Genomic DNA, 18931 nt, shown 5'->3' with positions numbered 1-18931 from the left:
ATCCTGGTGTCCTCTGCCCTCGGAAACTTGACCTGGATCCAGATGTGATCGCTGAGCCTTTTCTTTCTTTCTTTCTTTTTTTTTTGGTACCGGGGATCAAACTCCTGACCTTGTGTTTACCAAAAGCAGTTGAGCCACTGAGCCAACTCCCCTCTTGAATTGGTGCCTTACAGACTTTAAAATACAGCTTGGCATCTCAAAACTCCACACTAGATGTTGTCTTTAGCATCTGTGACTCAAGAGTCCAGAACAATCTGTGTAATCAAGCGATGATTCAGTGCTATGGGGAAGAATGAAAATGTGATAAGTAAAAATTTAAAAAAAATACGTGGTAAGTGTTTTGAAATCCAGCGATTTGTTTGTCTGTAACTTCATTCCAGCACACCAAATCCTGCCCAGGGAGCGCCTCTGAGGCAGCTCTGTACACATCACGGGCAATGAAATTCTCACTGCCAGGTTCAGTGGTGCACCCCTAGAATCCCAATCCCAGCTCTTGGCAGGCTGAGGCAGGAAGGTCTTGAGTTTGCAGCTTGTCTGGGTGATCTAATGAGACCTCAAAAAAATAAAAAGGAAAAGGAAATTCTCCCTCTAATTTTTTTTTTCAGTACGAGAGAACAAACCCAGAGTCTCTGTAACAAACTATCGCCAGCCCTTTCTTATCTTAGGACAGGGTTAAATTGCTAAACTGCCCAGGCTGGGCTCACATTTGAGAGCCCCCTAGCTCAGCCGTCAGCCCCTCAGTTCAGGGCTACAGGAAGGCACCACCACGCCCAATTACTTGTTTTTTTCAGTACTTGGGATAGAACCAGAGCCTTTTCTACTAAACTACATCTCCAGCCCTTTTTAAATTTTATTTTTTTTTTATTTTGAGAAATGAACTTGATATAAGTCACTAAATTAGACTCAAATTTGGGCGTTTTTTTCTTTTGTTTTGTTTTTGGTACCTGGAACTGAACTTAGGACCTTGTGCTTACCAGGCAAGCACTTATGCCGCTGAGCTCTATCCCTGGTTCCTAGGCTCAAATTTAGGATCCTCTTGCCTGAGCCTCCCAGAATGCCCAGATACACAGCCGCCAGGCCTGGCCTCACTGAACTGTTACCCATCAGAAACAAATGAGGAATGAGGAGGCCAGTAGGACAGTTACACACAAAATGAATATCCCCCCCACAAAATGGGTCTCCATTTCTCACTAACAAAGTCCCAACACGAGACCTTGGAGGTTCTTAGATATTACGTCAAGCCAGGTGTGGTAGTACACACTGGTAGTCCCAGCACTTGAGAGGCTGAGGCAGGAGAATCACAAGTTCAATACCAGCCTGAACACAGTCAAGCTTGGATGAACAAAAAGCACAGCCCTGGCTCGAACCAAAAAAAAAAACTGTGATGGGAGCAGGCTGCCAGCCCGGGGCAGTGCTGCCAGGGTCTCTGCTTTGAAATCAGTACTTTTAAAAGTAGACATCCAAACAAAACTGAAGCTATAATCTGCAGAAAGAACTGGAACAATATTGTTACTAATTAAAACTGGAACACAATAGCAAGTTTGAATATAACTTTTATGAGCATGTCAGCATGGGGCCTCTTTAATAGCATAACAATTGTTTTAAAATTAATTTTAGTTAAAACATAAGGAGTAATTATTTTGCTCTTGGAGCAAAATGTAAAAAAATGTGCTTGTAAAGTTTCCCGTGCTGGGAATCAAACCCAGGGCTCGGAGCCGGAGCCTGCTGGGCAGGGGCAGGGCCACACCACCTGTGGAGACTGGACCCTTCCTGGGGAATGCATGTGCCTGTGCGTGTGCCCTGGGGATGAACCAGGCCTTTGTACCCCTTGAGCCTCGTCACTTCCCACATGTTTAAAAAACATGAGACTGATCTCACTCTGTCCTTCAGGCTGGCCTCAGCCTCCTAGCACAGGGATCACAGCGCGTGCCATCACGCCCAGCCATTTATCTATCTATCTGTTTATTTATTTTGGTACCGGGGATTGACTCACCACTTGCGCTTGCCGGGCAGGTGCTGTGCCACTGAGCTAAGTCCCCCGCCCAAGTCTACTCTTACTTTCTTTTTTTAAGACAAGGTCTTGCTGTGCTGCCCAGGCTGGCCTTGAATTTGGGATCTACCGCCTCAGCCTCCTGAGCAGTTAGGATTATAAGCATGTGCAACCGCGCCCAAGGAAGAACACCAAAATCTTTAAAGTGTGCTCTTTAGGCTCCCAATTCCTCAGTTCTAAATACTGCCGGCATTGGATGTTATTGAGATTTATGGTTTTTTCTTTTCCTTCTTTTTTGAGACAGGCTCTCACTGTGCAGTTCAGGACCACCAGGCCCAGCCATTATCAAAATTTAAATAAAAATACTCGGCAAGTGACAGGCTAGGAGAAAGACGGGTGCTGCTGAAGTCATTTATTGGGGTCCACACTGCTCCCACCAAGGCAGGGTCGGGGGAGTCTACTTGCAGGAGGAGAAGGTCTTCCAGAAGAAGTTTTTACAGCGGGCTTTGTCTCTCCGAGGCGGTGGCTGAGGGGGCACGCCTTCCCGCCTCCGGGTGGCCACTTCTCCTGTGTCCCCGCCCTTGAGGTCCCCAGCGCCGGAGTGGGAGATCCGCCCGTGCCACCTCCCGAGGAGGGTCGGGACGCTGTTCTTTACTTCTGCCACCTCCTGCATATGCTTTGAAAGAGAAGCAGATGACAAGGAAAGACAAATCAGCAGCCTGGCTCTGCTGGCACGAAAGATTTACAGTCGCTTACTTAAAAATAAGAAAAGCTTCCTCGGCAATGAATGTCATCTCCATTCAGAGGACAAGACAGTTAAGAGACAGCCTTAAAGAAATGGTTCTAATTAGAGAAAAGAAACATTGGATCGTTTCAGTCCAGGAAAACTCTGGTTGGTGCTGCCCCAGGGTCTTGACCGGGGTCAGGACAGCTGTCTGTGTCCTGCCAGGTGACGGGCACCGGGCAGCCTGAGGCGCTGGGCTCATTCAGCTTGGCCCCCGAACTGCCCTCCAACACAGATCAGTCCCAGGCTCTAAGTTCCAGGCTTTCATATTCCTGGGGAACCTTCAGATGACAAACAGCCTGTCTGAGACTCACCTGGTAATTTTCAGAGAAAAATCCATTTTTAATGGTTAATTTTATGTACTCTTTCTTGGAACTTTTTCAAAATGGAAAAAGAAAAAAAGAAATCACCTCCCACAGTTACTGATTCTCACCATGGAAAATGTAACGCCGCCAGTTCATTCGGGCCAACAGTACCTGGCTGGAAGATAAATGCAGGCCCCGAAGTCCTTGTGACTGCTCTGGGCAAGAGCCACTTGGAAGGCACAGCCCGGAGCAATCACCAAGTGCCTCACAGACGCAGCTAGTGTGCAAAGCGGGACATGGGGACTGCAGTGGCCGCTAAGGGATGAGACGAGGAGAGGAGCCGAGAACTGCCAAGAACCAGGGTACAACGTGACCTCAAGGTGTCCCGGCTCAGCACTGCTGTCTTGTCAGGATTGGCAGTACGTGGCCGTGTATGTGTGTACACACAAGCACACACGCACCCGCTCACACCTGGCTGCGCAGATGCTGGGAACCCACAGGACACCAAGGACGAGGCAAGCGGAGGGCAGGCCAGCAGGTGGCTGGGAGGGGGCCCTACTCACCACGCTGTCCTGACTGGCAGGGCCGCCCTCCAGGGCGAGGGCAGTGGCTGTGGCCCCCCAGAGCAGCAGCAGCAGCAGCAGCAGGGTCATGCAGGCCCAGGGCCGTGTCCCTCGGGTTCGGCTGGCACCCATCACGGGCAGCCCAGGCGCCGGCGCTTGGGGACGCAGGCTCTGATGCAGGCCAGGCCTGTGGTGCTCCAGTGCAGGGTGCTGGTCTCCTCTTCAGTGGAGACCCTGGAGCCCTTTCTGCATACTTCAGCGATGACGCAGGTGCCCGAGCCATGAGTGCCCACCAAAGCATTCTGGGGCTGCACTGTGCCCCCTTAATGAGAGCCTCGGGTCTTTTCCTGCATTTAGAGTGATTTGCTCTTATTTTGGAACACATGTGTGCTTGCTCAGGAGGAAGTTCGTCTTCCTCGTAATTATGCCTACAACGAGCAGGAAGCCATGAGAACAAAACCAAGTGATTTCACAGAATATAAAATTAGCCTTGGAGGAGCTGAAGATGTGAAATTCTGCCCATATATAATTTTGCCCACATGGCCGCGGGGCTGGGGTGGAGCCGAGTGGAGCTCGTGCTCAGCATGCCTGAGGCCCCGGTTGGATCCCCAACACCAGGAAAGGTGAGTGAATCTGCCAGGAGCCAGAGAAACTCCAGGCCGTGTGGGTCCAGAGGGCACAGTGACAGCACTGCCAGCTTCACCCCGGCAGCCATCCCAGGCCTCGAAGGTCAGACCTGCTGTCCGCCGACTGGGCCTCAGCAGGCGTGGGGAGGAACCCAGGGCCCTCCATCTCTATCGGGCCCAGAGGACCCTGGCCTGGCACAGCCAGACCTCACACACTCCGAGGTCGGAGACAGCACTTATGTTTTGAGACAAAGTCTCACTAGGTAGTCCAGGCTGGTCTCCAACTTGTGGTGATCCTTCTGCCTCAGCCTCCCAAGTGCTGGGGACACAGGTGTGTGCCACCATGCCAGCTAAGGCTGTAGGAAATTCTTTGTCTTTTTGAGACAGAATCTCTCTATGCAGTTGAGGCTGGCCTTGAGCTCACTTTGTAGCCCAGGCTGGTCTTGAACTTGCAACGATCCTCCTGCCTCAGCCTCCCGAGTGCTGAGATTACAGGAATGTGTCACCACACCTGGCTTGACCTGTGGCTTTTATACTGCATGCTTGCTGGACACTCAGGAGCCTGAGGCAGGACTACTAGGAGTTCAAGGCCAGCTTGAACTACATAGTAGTGAGACTGTCTCAAATAACAAAATACAATGAATGTGACCCAAATGTCATTAAAATTTTATGGTTTTTTTTTTTTTTTTTAATTTTATGGTGTTCTTGCAGATGAGAAATTCATGGCAGTTCGGCCAGTTTCCTGTGTCCTTGGTGTGTTTTGCAATTTACTATTATTATTATTATTATTATTCATTATTTGCAGTATATGGGATTAAGCCCAGGTCCTTGCACAGGATTCAGCCCTGTTTTACTTCCAAACAAGGTCTCATTAGACTGCCCAGGCTGGCCTTGGACTCATGATCCTCCTGCCTCAGCCACCCACATAGGTGGGCTCATAAGTATGCACCACTACCCCAGCAGGTTTTATAGATTGATGGACCCACTCATTCAACTCCAAGTTCTGCTGGCTGGGCAGGACCACAGAACTCACACCACAAAGGCCCCAGACCATCTACCCCCAAAACAGCTCCACAGCCTAAGGGGCAGGACAAATAAGAGGAAGACATTCCAGTGGACAAGAAAGGCTCAGTGCTGCGGGCAGGCAGCCGGGGACAGGAACATTTCACGACAGCTTATTGCGGGCTCTTTCAGCAAGGTGCCTGGGATTTGGAGACCACAATCCTGGTCTTGTTTTTGAGACAGGGTCTCTGTAGGCCTAGCTGAAGTTCAGGTGAGCTTCCAGAGCAAGTCCATAGAGCGGTGAGCCCTTGGTGTCCTTTCTGCCCTGTCACCAGAGACAGAGAAACAGAGGGTGCCCGCGTCACCGTGGATGGTCCCGAGCCAGCCACACCTAACGGGAATGCGTATGGCAGATGGAGCACGGGGCCAGTTAGACCCTGCAGAGTGTGACCGCCACAGGTAGAATCCTGTAAACCACCAGGCCAGAAACAGGCCTGGTGTAAACACACCCAGAGACCGGGGTATCCAGTCAGCCCTCTCATCTCCAGGAAACATGGCGCCCAAGCGCCCCCGCCTCCCGGAGGACCCCGGCACAGCACACTTGACCATCATGTCCCTCCAAGCCCAGGAGCCGCTGAGACTGTAAGACATTTTCCTGTCTTTCGTTGTCACATGGTATCCCATCCTGAGGTACTATTTTAAACGCTGATTCACTGATAAAGTAAGTTTCAGGGCACTCGGCTCCTAGGGCTGCTAAAGACACAAACTTGGCTCCTTCAGCCTCCGGGAAGCCCACAGCACCCATTCCTTCTCCCATGACCACAAGTTTAAAGAGTGGGACAGAGTGAAGCGGCTACAAACCAGCTCCACCTGCATGTAGAGGATGGGCCGCTTCAAAAGCTTTCTCGTTTTTTAGTGGATTGGGGGTTAACCCAGGGCCTCTGCCCAAGCTGGGCTTGAATTTTAAATCCTCCTGCCTCAGCCTCTCAAAGCGGTGGGAGCACAAGCATGTGCACCACACCGGGCTTGCGGAGGACGACCCACTTTCCTCTCCCTGACATGCCAAATAGATGTAACCATTAATATCTGGGACCAAGTGTTTAGTTTTCTGCAGAACCTGAAGGCATCAAGCTTGAGGTCACTGCCTGACTTTGACCATGGCCAGGCACCTCCTGTGAGTCAGCCTCATGCCTACAGCTTGGCCACGCTGAGGCGTGGATGGTATCCATCCCACCCCAAATGATGCCCTCTCCTGCCCACCTGGAGCCCGCGCCCCTGAATGCGAAGGTGCCTGCACGGATCAGGAGCCTGTGCACTTGTCTTGGGGTCTGTGCCTTGATCCCCAATCTGCCAAACAAGTGCACAGCAAAGGCCCAAATGAATGAGAGGAGAGTCTGATCTTTAGGGCTCCAGGAGGACCAAAACCCTCTGCAAGTTCTTAACCCTGGTGGCTGAGACAGGCAATGTCTCTGTGCTGCCCGTATTTACTTAGGATTCCAACAAGGAAGGGGTTGGAGTGGAAAATGCTGGAAACTGAGCGGGATCTGGGGGGAGGGCTTCAAGGACCCCTCAGAACAACAGACGATGCTAATTAGGGAGAACTAGTCTAGGACAAGGTCTGCAAGTGTCCTCAGCTGTGGCCTGTGGTGCCCCAGGCATCTCCTCCTCCTCAGTTCAGCCATGCCTGGGCCGCGCCACTGCACGTGCATTCAGCTTCAAGGGCTCCAAGGCTCCAACACACTGGGCTGAGATTAAGCTCGCCAAACCTGTTTCCTAACAGCAAAATGGGGATAAAGTTGTGAAGCTCCAACAAGGAATTACATGGACCACAGTGGCTCTGTAAGTGCCAGTCCACTTCTTTAGCCCTGCTGCCCCACCAAGAATCGGCCCTGGAGCACCCCCCCCCCCCCGAGGCCTTGGGAAAACCATTGCTCACAAAGGAAAAAGCATGACACCTCGAAGGGGCTAGAAGCAAACCAGATTTTCCTCCCAAGCAATGCCAAGAACTGTAGCCTAATTATAAAATCCACAGAAGAAAAGGCGCCTGAAAACACATTTCTGTTTTTGTTTTTTTGAGATGGGGTCTCCCTGTGCAGTTCAGGCTGGCCTTGAGCTCACTTTGTAGCCCAGGCTGGTCTCGAACTCACAACGATCCTCTTGCCTCAGCTTCCCGGGTGTTGGGCTTACAGGTGTGAGCCACCACGCCCGCCTGAAACACATTTCTAAAGAAAACCACCTTTACAAAGTAAAAGTCCAGCCAGGCACGGTGGCTCACGCCTGTAATCCCAGCACTTGGGAGGCTGAGGCAGGCAGATTATTGCAAGTTTGAGACCAGCCTGGGCTACAAAGTGAGCCCAAGACCAGCCTGAACTGTATATCGAGGCCCTGTCTCAAAAACACTTAAAAAAAAGCCACGTCACCATGTTACCTGGTGGTCACAGGTGATGTGAACTGGAAAACAGCACAGGTGACAGAGAGCTCCACGATACAGCTTTATTCATCTCCGAGGGGTCATCATTTAGCCTGGAGAATTATCTCACACAGTGAGGAAGTAATTAGGATTTCTGGTTGGAAACGTCCATCCTGGCCACTTGTTGACCTGGTTCAGCTACTTCGGCTCTGGAGCCTTTCCGGGGTTTGGCTGCGACCCAGGGTGCCTCGCTGAGGACCCCAGCGTCCTGGAAGCTCGGGCTTAGAGAACACAGCACAGGAGCCGGCCAGTCCAGCTGCTTTCCTTCCGAATCCCTAACCCCTCCAAAGCCGGGCTGGCGACAGGGGACAGGCGTTTCTTGGTGGCTCTCCCCGTGGAGGCCTTAACTCTCACTGTCCCCTCCTCCGGCCTCTGCCGGCTCCCTGCAGCTCTGGTTCCCATCCTTCGGCTGCTTCTTCTTCTTCGCCTTTCGCTCTTGGTTCAGCTCTTCGCTTTTCTCCGTGATGTATTTCAGCTACAGCAAACAACAGCAGAGCAGGTTGTGGGCATCTTATAACCCTGGCGGCCTAACTCTGCCCCCAGCCACTGGCACCTAGAGTCTGGGTGGAAAAGCCTGGGCTGGCTCTCAGATTAGTTAGATGCAGCTTCGAAATACCCTCCGGACCAAGGAGTCAACTATAAAAATGACCTCACTCAACACTTCCCATTAATTTTTAAAATTCTGTATTTCTTTTGTTTTAAAATAAAGGAAAAAAAATGACCTCACTATCCGTAAAGCTTCCAACCACTGCACTTCAGTGTATTAGTGGCTTGAATAATCAAAAGACTTAAACAATGTGAGCCAGGTGTGGTGATGCTGGCCTGTTAGCCACAGCTGGGAGGCTGAGGCAGGATGATCGCAAATTCAGGCCCAGCCAGGGCAACAAGGCACTGTCTCAAAAACTAAAGAGGCTGGGAGTGCCAGTCAGTGTGAAGGCCTGGGCTCAGTCCCCAGCACCAGGATAAACAACGGGGAGGACCAGGAGTGTCCTCACTGCTAGCGTGAGACTGTCCTGTCATCTGCACTGCCATTAAGCTGGGATGGTCACCATCCCTCTGGGTGCCAAGCATCTGCTTTTGGGAAATGTGGGCTTGGTCAGAATGATGTCTACATTTGGAAGTGTTCTGCACAGCCAGCCTACACCTCCCCTCCCGCGCCTGGCTCTGTCCCCAGCCGGGCCTGCGAGTGACATGGCCCTGGCAATGGACCCGGGTCTCAACTCTGAAATATTACAAACAGGCAAGTTACGAAATCCAGAGTGCTGATTAGAAAATTTCAAATTGGCTTTGCAAGATCCATCATAATGAAAGGAAGACTGTAAATTACGGGCAGGTCTGAATGGTTCAGCCACCTGGGTTTTTCATGCAAGGTGCCCCGGGGACGACGTCCCTGCGGCGGTGATTAATTGGGAATAATGTCTTCTGGGGATGGGCGGGCGGTGAGGCTCTCACCAGTGAGTTACTCCGCCTGGCCAGGAGCTTCACATCTTCCGTGTTGACCGTGTTCCTTTTCGCATGTCTGAGAAAGAGCGGACACAAGTCACCAAAGTGCTGGCTATATTTGAGGTTTCAGTGACACAGAAACATTCAAGGTCAGACTTCTAACTTGCGAGGATCATTACGTAGCCCGATGTTTGAGATTCAGGTCACTACGCCACTTTAGACAGGAGTGGGCACAGTTAGGGCTCTTCAGCAAATAAACAGGAAAGAGAAGATGGAGCTGTCACCCCCTCGCGCGAGGGCACAGGAGCCACAGGACTGAGTCATGGAGCTGAAGCCCTTCCAGCGCACCCTGCGGGGTCCGGTGCCTGGCGCAGAAAGAGCAGGGAGGAGGTCGGGGCACAAATTTAGTGTAGAAAGTGAGCCCTAACATACAGGGGTCAGGGCGGGGCTTAGGCTCAGCAGCACAAGCGCCTGCCTGGCAAGTGTGAGGTCGTGAGTTGGATCCCTGGTACCAAATAAATAAGTAAATAAAACCACAAAGGTCACCTCTGCGCACACAGACATTAAGCAGAGGAACAAACTTCTATGACCCTTAGGCTCCTCAAAGCAAGGCCCACGTGCCCTTCCTGAGGGTCAGTCACAGGCCAAGCCGCCTCCTACCACCCGTTTCCCTGCCATCTTGAGGGGCTACAACCACCACAGTGGCCTGGGCACAAAGAACAGCCTTTGGAGCCTGCTGCCTGGGCGGGTGGGGCACACCTGTAATCCCAACACTTGGGAGGCTGAGGCAGGAGGATTGCTTTGAGTTCAAGGCCAGTGTAGGCTACATGGTGAGTTCAAAACCAGCCTGAACTACACAGTAAGACTGTCTCTTAATAAATAAATGGCTAAATAAATAGCTAAATGTGAGGCCGTGGATTGAACCAGTAACATGCCACACATATACACCCCAAAACAAGAAAAAGAGAGAAAGCTTATAACAAGCAAGCTCCAGGGACCAGGACAGAGACAGAAGGTGACACAATACTATAGCAACCCAACCCAAGTCCAAGGTCCCAGGCTGTAGTATTGAGTGCGCCTGGGCAGTGTGACCCAGGCTCAGGAACACGCTCAAGCGGCTCTCTTTACCCAGGAAGGAGTAGGTCAAAGGTGGAGGACAGCTCCCAGTGTGACCACTTCTTCTGAGACCGTCTCTCTATGCAGTCCAGGCTGGCCTTGAACTCACAGCGATCCTCCTGCCTCAGCCTGCCAAGCCCTGCTCCTGGCGTGTGCCACCACAGCAGCTCACCGGGAGGCTACACAGTGAGCTCAGGACCCTGCCTAGAAACAGATAAATGCAGCGTGCTACAGGGGAAGCCACTGTTACACCGGCTCAGAAGCCCCTCTAAAGGGTGGCGTCCTGCCCTGCGAAGCTTCCAGTCCACTCCCCAAAGTAGCCAGCAGAGCCTTCCAGGGAAGCAGAGGCGCACAGGAGTCCTGCTCAGTACTCCGGTTCTTTCCTCTTCTTTCCCCAGCGCTGGGCCAAAGCCGGGGCTTCCCACATGCTAAGCAGGAGTTACTGCCCCTGAGCTGCACCCCAGCCGCTAGTTCATTTCTGTCCCTAGAATTTTTACCTAAGAGTAAACGTTCCATTGTGTTTTTTCACAGCCAACAAGAAATGGGCAGTAGAAGGGATCCAGTGCTTCCCGGGAGCCCAGGCTGAAATAACTCAGGGTCCCATTAACACCCGCCACTTTGCCCCTGGGTGTGGCTTTCAGCCACTGACAAAGAAGGACGAGGGAAGATTTAGAGCCAACCCTCTGGGCCCCGCGGCCCTAATTCACTCACGCCCTAATTCACTCACAGCATTGGGGGGGGCTCCCAGGCGGGTGAAAGGGGGCGGGGGCAGCTCTGCAGCTGCTGCCGGGGAGCAATCCTCTGTGACTGTCCTCAGTTACCTGCCGGGCTGAGCATAAATCACCTGGAAACCCTAAAGATGTAAGTCCCAGGCCCAGCTGGGAAGCCGCCCGGTCATTGTCCCCACACCTGCAAGCCATCAGGCAAGGGATCCCAAAATCAGCCGCCACTCAGCCCTTTCCACCGGCACTGTCATGGAGCTCCTTAATGAAACCCAAATCCGAGGGGAGCAGCCAGAGCAGGGCGGAGGAGCCAGTGAGCCCCCCGCAGCTGAAGAGGGGCCCACCAAGGGGCCCAGGGCCGACCCACCTGGCGAACATTTCAACGTCTCTGGCAAAATTTTCTGAAAGAGAAAGAAAGAGCCGCTTCAGCCCCCTTCAGTCTGCTTCAGGAGGAAAGTGAACGCCTAATCTACAGTTAGCCCCGAGACTTAACCAAATATAAAAAAAGACAACGAACTTTTAAATTTTTGTCCTGGAGACTGAACCCAGGCTTCTGCACTCAGCTACGATACCCCGGGCCCTTTGTATTCTGAGACACACCCTGTGCTAAATCACCCAGGCTGGGTTTGGAGTTGTGATCCTTCTGCCTCAGCCTCCCAGAGTCACTAACCCCAAGGCCAGCAGAGGCTCTTCCAGTAGCCCCATCAGTTGCTAACGGCCCCCAGCTCCCTTAATCAATGAGGCTCCCTTCCCCTCGAGGCCTCTCTACTCCTCAGGGCAAGGCTTCTGCTAACTATGACTGTGCCCTGGTTTCCAGCAAGCAGCCTTTACTGCACATCTTGGTGCAGGCTAGGGTGTGCGAGGAGGACAGTAAACTCTGCCAAGGCTCAGCAAGTGGCAGTGCCACGGGTGCACCAGATACACTGTGGGTGGTACAAAAATGCTGTGAGAGGCCGGGCATGGTGGCACTCGCCTGTAATCCCAGCACTGGGGAGGCAGAAAGATCAGTGTGAATTCCAGCAAAGCCCTCGGCTACAAAGTGAGTTCCAGGCCAGCCTGAACTGCATAGTGAGACCCCTTCTCAAAAAAAAAAAAAAACGTTGCAATGCATTGAAATAAAAAAGTATAATGTCCAGCCACCAGGGCAGTTTAATACACAATAAAATACACATGTTAATGTCTCAGTGTTGGTGTAATAGAAAAAAAATCCTAATAGTTCTTCCCATGAATATCTAAATCTTGGTGGGCAGGCTGGTATACATCTATAATCTCAGCCCCGAGGAGGGTGAGACAGGAGGGTGGCTACAAGTTCAAACCCAGGCTAAACTGCACAGTAAGACCATGTCTCAAAAAACCAAACAGACGGGGCTGGGGATTTAGCCCAGTGGCATAAGCGCCTGCCTTGTAAGCAGGCAGTCATGAGTTCGATCCCCGGTACCGATAAAAAGGAAAAAGACAAAAAAAAAAAAAAAAAAAAAAAAAAAAAAAACCAAACAGAGCTGGGGATTTAGCTCAGTAGTATAAACGCCTGCCTGGTAAGCGCAAGGTCATGAGTTCAATCCCCAGCAACAAAAAACAAAAACAAAACTAAAACAAAAAATCCAAATCTTAGCGGCAAGAAAACCATTAGCCAGACATAGCATTGCATATCTGTGATCCCAGCACTTGGGAGACAGAGGCAGGAGGATCACCAAGAGTTTGCGGCCAGCCTTAACTATACAGCAAGACACTGTCTCCAAGAAACAAAACTACAAAAAAAGAAGTATCTCATGAAGATCATGACCCATGACAGCTCCACCCCACACTTATCCAGGCACATGGACCTCTGAGGGTTAGAGACACAGTGAGGGCCCCCCCGCTTCATACCGCACTGCCGGAAGGTCATCTCCGAAATCGCGGCAATGGTTTGCTTGCTGAACTGCATCTCTTTGTCCTCTGCAACTTCTTGGCACAGACAACCGACCGTGTAATGCACCGCTGCCTTGAGCCTCTGCAGAGATCACAACACTTCAGGGTGAGCCTGCAACTTCCACTGAACCCGCATCCTGAGCCTGCCCTGGAGGCTCCCCATTAAGTCACAGGGAGCTGGAGGGTGACCGGGCACGTCCCTGCCTGTGACCGGCCCTGGAAAGAGGACGACTCAGGAAGCAGTCAGCAGAGTTAAGTCACAGGTGCTCAAGCAGTGGCCTGACTTCCTGCCTTGTCCTGTCCTCTGCAGGACACAAGGGACAGGGGCTCGACACAGAAGGGTCAGGCCCACAATACCAGTGCTGAGGCCAAGGCAGGAAGATGGAGAGCTCCTGGCCAGCATGGACTCTGATGCATCCCAGTCATGAAAACAGAGATCCAGTCCCTCTGCTGCAGTCCTTGGCAGCCCCAGGCTGGGCCGGAGGCCGGGGACAAAGGACGAAAGTGTAGGACAGGCAGACACATGGCCTACAGGAGGGAGGCAGGCGGATGGAACACAAGACCAGAGGCCCTGCCTCCCTCTGCCTCAGACATCCCAGGAGTCAGAAATGGAGGAGCCAGCATCAGCCTGGGAGCCAGAAGACGTCCTGGATCCTTTTAAGTACTGTATGGATGGGAGCACAGAGCACTGAGCCCTAACTTCCTCAGGAAGTTTTCTTTCCTCTGTCCTTCTCTACTCCCCTACCCCACTCCCTAGGCAGGGCTAAGCATGTTTCTTTTTCTTTCTTTCGAGACAGTCTCGCTGTGTATTCAGGCTGGCCTTGAACTTGCAGTGATCCTCCTACCTCGGCCTCGTGAGTCCTAGGATGACACACTCCTAGGTGCTTTCTTCCCCACTGCAGCCACTGCTGCACCTGGAGGCTAAATCACTGGTCTCTAAATCCTTTGAGGGTAGGGCCCTGCCAGTTTTCCCAGCACTTAGAAAGAAAAATCTTTGGGACAAATGGGGACATTTGAATATAGACTGTACATTCAACAATGGGATTTTACCAAAACTGAACTTCCTGAGTGTGATAATCTATTGAGAGGACGTAAGAGAATCCCCTTGTTAGTGGAAAATTAAAATTTAAAAGTGGAACATCAAGCTATCCCCAATTCTCCTCCTTCAGAACAAAACTGTCACATCTGGACCATGCATATCTCTCCCCTCATTTTTCTCTGCCTGGGATGGAAGCCAGGGCCTCTGAAGCAGGCATTCCTCTGAGCTCTGCCAAGCTCAGGTTAGGTTTATGGAGAAGAGAACTACCTGGAATATTGTGGGCTCTAAACTACAAGGAGAGAGAGAGACAGACAGAAGGTGCAACTGAGCACAATGATAACAAGTGTGGGATGGTGGTGACAGGATCTGGGTGCTCCCGGCACCGTTCTTGCAAATTCTTTGCAGGTCTGATTTCTCCAAGTAAAAGAGGGCAGGGCAGACAGCTGCTGAAATCCAATGGGAGTTTCCTAGGGAGGAAACCCCCAGCACCCCAGCCCTAGGCGCTTCCCTTGCAGTCAATCCAGCTGAGGCGGTCACCAGGGGTCCAGCCTTTCATCTCTTCACTGGACAGTGACAATCTCACGACTCTCCCACCTAAGATCCCAGCGGAGACTAAAAAAGAATGATGCATACTCGACACTACGCTGCGAGATGCCTTTCTGATTTTGCAAAGGAGAAAAGGTTGGCATTTGAGGGAGTACTACAATAACGAGATGCCGGCGCCCAGATTTCGACCCTTGTCTAAGCATGGGCTCTAGTGCCGGCTGGCCTGAGTCTGAATCGGGCTCTGTAGCGTTGTCGTCCTGTCGTCCTCACCCTGTCCCTCAACAGAAAAAAGATACAAGATCCGAAGGCCAGCAGTTCAGAGCCACTGCCTCTAACATTACAGTGCACTGAGCGCTCTACCCAGATTTCTTTTAAAAAATTGTCTGCGATACACAATTACATTAATTTGGATAAACTGATACACAGATACCGTATCTTGATGCGATACCCTCACCGCCGCCTACCCTCGCCCTCCCCTTGATTCCCTTCCTCATCTCAAAAGAGTCTGCCTCCCTATTTCCTACCATGTTTCCTCTATTTCACTCTATTCTGCTTTCAGATTTTGTTTTTAGCGTCCACATTCCACCCAACCCCATTCCTTCTCTTGTGAGACGGGAGAACGAACCTTCCATCTAAAACTAGTAGGCGTTCTGTGGCCGCCCAGGACGCAGACACGTTGCCAAGGAAGCCCATTCCCAGAACTGCTCGCGGCACCCGGGCCGGCGCATGCGCAGAAGTTCAGGGCTGCTAGCGCCCGGGTGACTCGCTGAGACCACTTGAGACAGTGAAGGGACGCTTCCCCTCCCAGAAACCCCACGCCGTGCTTGCTCAGTGGCACCCCGTTTATCCTGTACCTGCTGGTAAGACAGTCGCTCCTGCTCCTCGGTCTCCTCTGTCTCCTGCATCACGGCAGGCCGCCCCTGGCAGGCGCTCGAAGGCAAACGCCTCGGTCGGACTTTCCCGCCGCGGCTGTGAGCTACGGGCGGCGCTGAGAGTCAAAGCGCGAAGCCCCTCCTCGCCGCCCCCGCGCGCGCCCCCTGGCGGCTGCGCCGGGGCGAAGGCGGGGCGGCCTCTGACCCCTCCTCCAGCCAGCAGGCGGGGCTGGGTGATCCTAGAGGTCGCCTCTAGCCACAAGCCCCTGGTCCAGGCCCTGCCTTGTGCTTAATGACCAGCGCTCCTCAAAAATACGTGTCTACAGGTGCAGAATTGTCACGGTAAATCGTATGGACAAAAAAATGAACCTCGCTGGTGGCGCGTGCTTGTAATCCCAGCTATTCAGAGGCCGAGGCAGGAGGATCGCCACGAATTCGAGGCTAGCCTGGATTGCAGCCCTGTCTCTAAACCAAAAAACACGGTTTTTAAAATTAAGGGGCGGGGCTGGGGATTTAGCTCAGCGGCATAAGCACCTGCCTTGCAAGCAGGCAGTCATGAGTTCGATCCCTGGAACGGATAAAAAAAGAAAACAAACAAACAAACAAACAAAAAATAAAATTAAGGGGCTGGGGGCTGGGGATTTAGCTCAGCGGCATAAGCACCTGCCTTGCAAACAGGCAGTCGTGAGTTCGATCCCCGGTCCCAATAAAAAGGAATAAGACTAAATAAATAAATAAATAAATAAAATAAAATTAAGGGGCTGGGGATTTAGCTCAGCGGCATAAGCACCTGCCTTGAAAGCAGGCAGTCGTCAGTTTGATCCCTGGTACCGATAAAAACAAAAAAAGACCAAAAAAAAAAAAAAGAAATTTAAAAGGGAGGGGCTGGGGATTTAGCTCAGCAGCATAAGCGCCTACCTTACAAGTGTGTGGTCGTGAGTTCGATCCCTGGTACCGATAAAAAAGAAAAAGAAAAAAAAAATTAAAAAGGGAGGGAGAGGTGGCTCAGTGATAAGAGTCCTTGCCTAGTATGCAAGATGCCCAGATTCTGTTCCCATTACCTCAGAAAGTAAATTTTAAAGTTATGAAATGCAGTGCCCTATGATGATTCCACGTGTAGCTGGGTGTACCCTGTAAAACCCACCATTTCTGTCACCAAACTAGGGTCACAGAATCAGACTGCCAATCATTTTCCGATTGGTAACCATTACTCCACAAGTGACACCTCACTGCCAACGACAAAGTAGTAAATCTGACACACTATTGAGTCCGTCAAGAAAAGAACTGGGAGCTGAGTGCCGGCCCAGCATGCTGGAAGCCCTGAGCTTAAGCACCAGGACTGCAACAGAACCAAAACACAAACCTGGGTGTGGTGGTGCTTACCCATAATCCCACACTGTGGGAGGCTGAGGCAGGAGGATTTGCTAAGTTTGAGGACCACTCCTGTAATTTAAGTTTACTGAGAACCTGTCTCAAGATTTTAAAACAAATTTAAAGGCTAGGGATACAAGCGAAGACCCAGTTCAATAATGTGCCTGTTTCCCTGGTGTCACTGTAACCTCCACTGTGGATTTCAAGATGTCAGTGCAAAGTCACTGAGAGCGCTGGGAAGTGACGCTGGGTGCTGCTTTCATCGTCCCCAAATGGGAACTGTGGCCGCCTAAGGAGGACTGATGAGTCTGGTGTATGTGTGATTTCCTAAAAAATAATTTAAGCCTAAATTATTAAACTTAATTTTAATGATTGTGTTTGTCTCTGTCGATTCCCACTAACCTGTAGGACGTGGCCTGCATCTGCCAGCGGCCTGGTACAGAGTGAGCCCTGGGGAAGTAATAAATAGAAGCCAAGAACACACACCATGCCGTGGCTGGTTGTTAGGTAAAGATGTGTGTGTCCGCGTCACCTGATGGCGTGTCCGGGGGATAGCAGGCCTCATTTACAGTACTTCTGTTTGTTGTTATTTGAGATAGCTTCTCACCATGTACCCCAGACTGGCCTGGAACTCACAGCAACTCTCCTGCCTCGGCCTCCCGAGGGTTGGCTTTCTCCTCTGGGGTGTTTGCAGAACGTTTTACTGTTGCATCTGTGTGGGTCTGGGGAATCACACTGATGCACTCAGGAGAGCAGTTTCTAGAGGGACTCCCTGTTGTCAGCACCATGGTGCTCACCTATGTCCCCGCCTGGAACCCCCAGCAAGCCGCAGTGCGTGGGGTTCAGTGCGGTGAGGCCCGGTACAGGCTTGGGAAACGTGCTCGTGTGTGCTCGTGTGGCCTCCAGGCTGAGCCTGTGCTAGTGACTCGTGGAACACAGCCACCTAAGTGTGCAAGCTCCAGGGTCGAGCCAAGCGTGCCATTGCTCGTCCATGACCCCGGCACTCTGGAAGGCCAAGGCAGGACAGTTGCAGAGTTGAGCCCTGCCTGGGCAGCTTAGTGACTTAGCCGGACTCTGTCTCAAGAAGTAAAGAGGGCTGGGGACGTCGCTTGGTGCAGAGGCCCTGGGTTCCACCCCAGTGCTGAAGAAAGAGGGAGAAGAGAGGAACCCAGGAGAGAGGAGAGGGAGGAAGGGGAAAAGGCAAAGGCTCAGGGCCGAGGATTGCAGTGCAGGGCGGGTGCCCTGACTTGGCTGAAGCTGTCCTGTGATGGAGTGGCAGCTGCTTAGGCTACCGCTAGGTGTCACCCTCGTTCCACACACAGGCAGGGGCTTGCACGCTCACAAAGCCCTTGCTTTGCACCACCTTGGTTCCAGACGCTTCTTTTCTGTTCTTTTTGGTCTCCCTGTGGACCCGGGCTGGCCTTGCCCTCCCAAGGGACTTCAGGGCGCTGACCTGCCCCGAGCACATTTTCCCATGATCTTCAGTAAACACAGCTGCATTTCCTGGGGATCTACAATTGTTTGCTTGCTGGGCACAAGAGCCCGCAGTCTGTCGGCCCATCCCTGCATCATGTGTGTATTTCGACAGGAACTGGGCCGAGACAGCCTGGGCCCACCAGACAAAGGACTGCTCGAAACTCTGGCACGTGGCAGTGGGCAGCTAGAGGGTCCATCTTGGGTCTCAGTGGGTGTGGCTCAGTGTTAGAGTACTGGCCTAGCAGGCCTGGGGAGGTTCAGGGTTCGATCCCCAGCCCTGCAAATAGATTGCCCGCGGTGACAGCGGAGGTGGGCCGTAGTGTTGGGATTTGAACTCAGGTCTGGAACAGCTCCAGAACTCTGTGCTCTGCAGCCCATTCTGTACAGGCAAAGGCCCATCACTGGCGGACGGCCCAGCCTGGCCTCGGCTGAGAAATTGTAGGAAACAGAATTCAGGCCCACCCCTGAGCTACAGGATCAGCATCTGCGGGTGGCAGAGAGTGCATGCTGAGATGGTTCTGGAGGGGTTTCTTTTTGTTTTGTTTTGTTTTTTGGTACTGGGGATTGAACTCACAATTTTGTGCTTGCCCAGAAAGCACTTATGCCATTGAGCTATGTATGTCCCCAGCCCCTCCCTGCATTTAATTTTTAAATGATTCCTTCTCCATTTAGTACTTGTCATTTTTCTTTAAGTTTTT

General features: G+C 52.0%; 2 protein-coding genes across 2 annotated transcripts; both read right to left on the bottom strand.

Annotated features, from left to right (window-relative positions):
* Positions 1-2387: 2387 nt before the first annotated feature.
* Cort (cortistatin) lies at positions 2388-4168 on the bottom strand. Its single transcript, XM_003471211.5, has 2 exons — positions 3643-4168; positions 2388-2666 (listed from the first exon to the last, which is right to left on the bottom strand). Exons 1-2 carry the CDS (start codon positions 3772-3774, stop codon positions 2448-2450), a joined length of 351 nt encoding a protein of 116 aa, XP_003471259.1. The 5' UTR covers positions 3775-4168; the 3' UTR covers positions 2388-2447.
* A 3581-nt stretch (positions 4169-7749) lies between these two features.
* Cenps (centromere protein S) lies at positions 7750-15528 on the bottom strand. Its single transcript, XM_005004370.4, has 5 exons — positions 15369-15528; positions 12888-13011; positions 11389-11422; positions 9193-9259; positions 7750-8215 (listed from the first exon to the last, which is right to left on the bottom strand). Exons 1-5 carry the CDS (start codon positions 15417-15419, stop codon positions 8084-8086), a joined length of 408 nt encoding a protein of 135 aa, XP_005004427.1. The 5' UTR covers positions 15420-15528; the 3' UTR covers positions 7750-8083.
* Positions 15529-18931: the final 3403 nt, after the last annotated feature.

This window comes from Cavia porcellus, unplaced genomic scaffold (assembly GCF_034190915.1).
Source record: "Cavia porcellus strain 051 isolate PalLab524CR breed Dunkin Hartley unplaced genomic scaffold, mCavPor4.1 scaffold_25, whole genome shotgun sequence".
Classification (NCBI taxonomy): Eukaryota; Metazoa; Chordata; class Mammalia; order Rodentia; family Caviidae; genus Cavia; species Cavia porcellus.
This window is presented reverse-complemented; position numbering and strand designations above follow the sequence as displayed.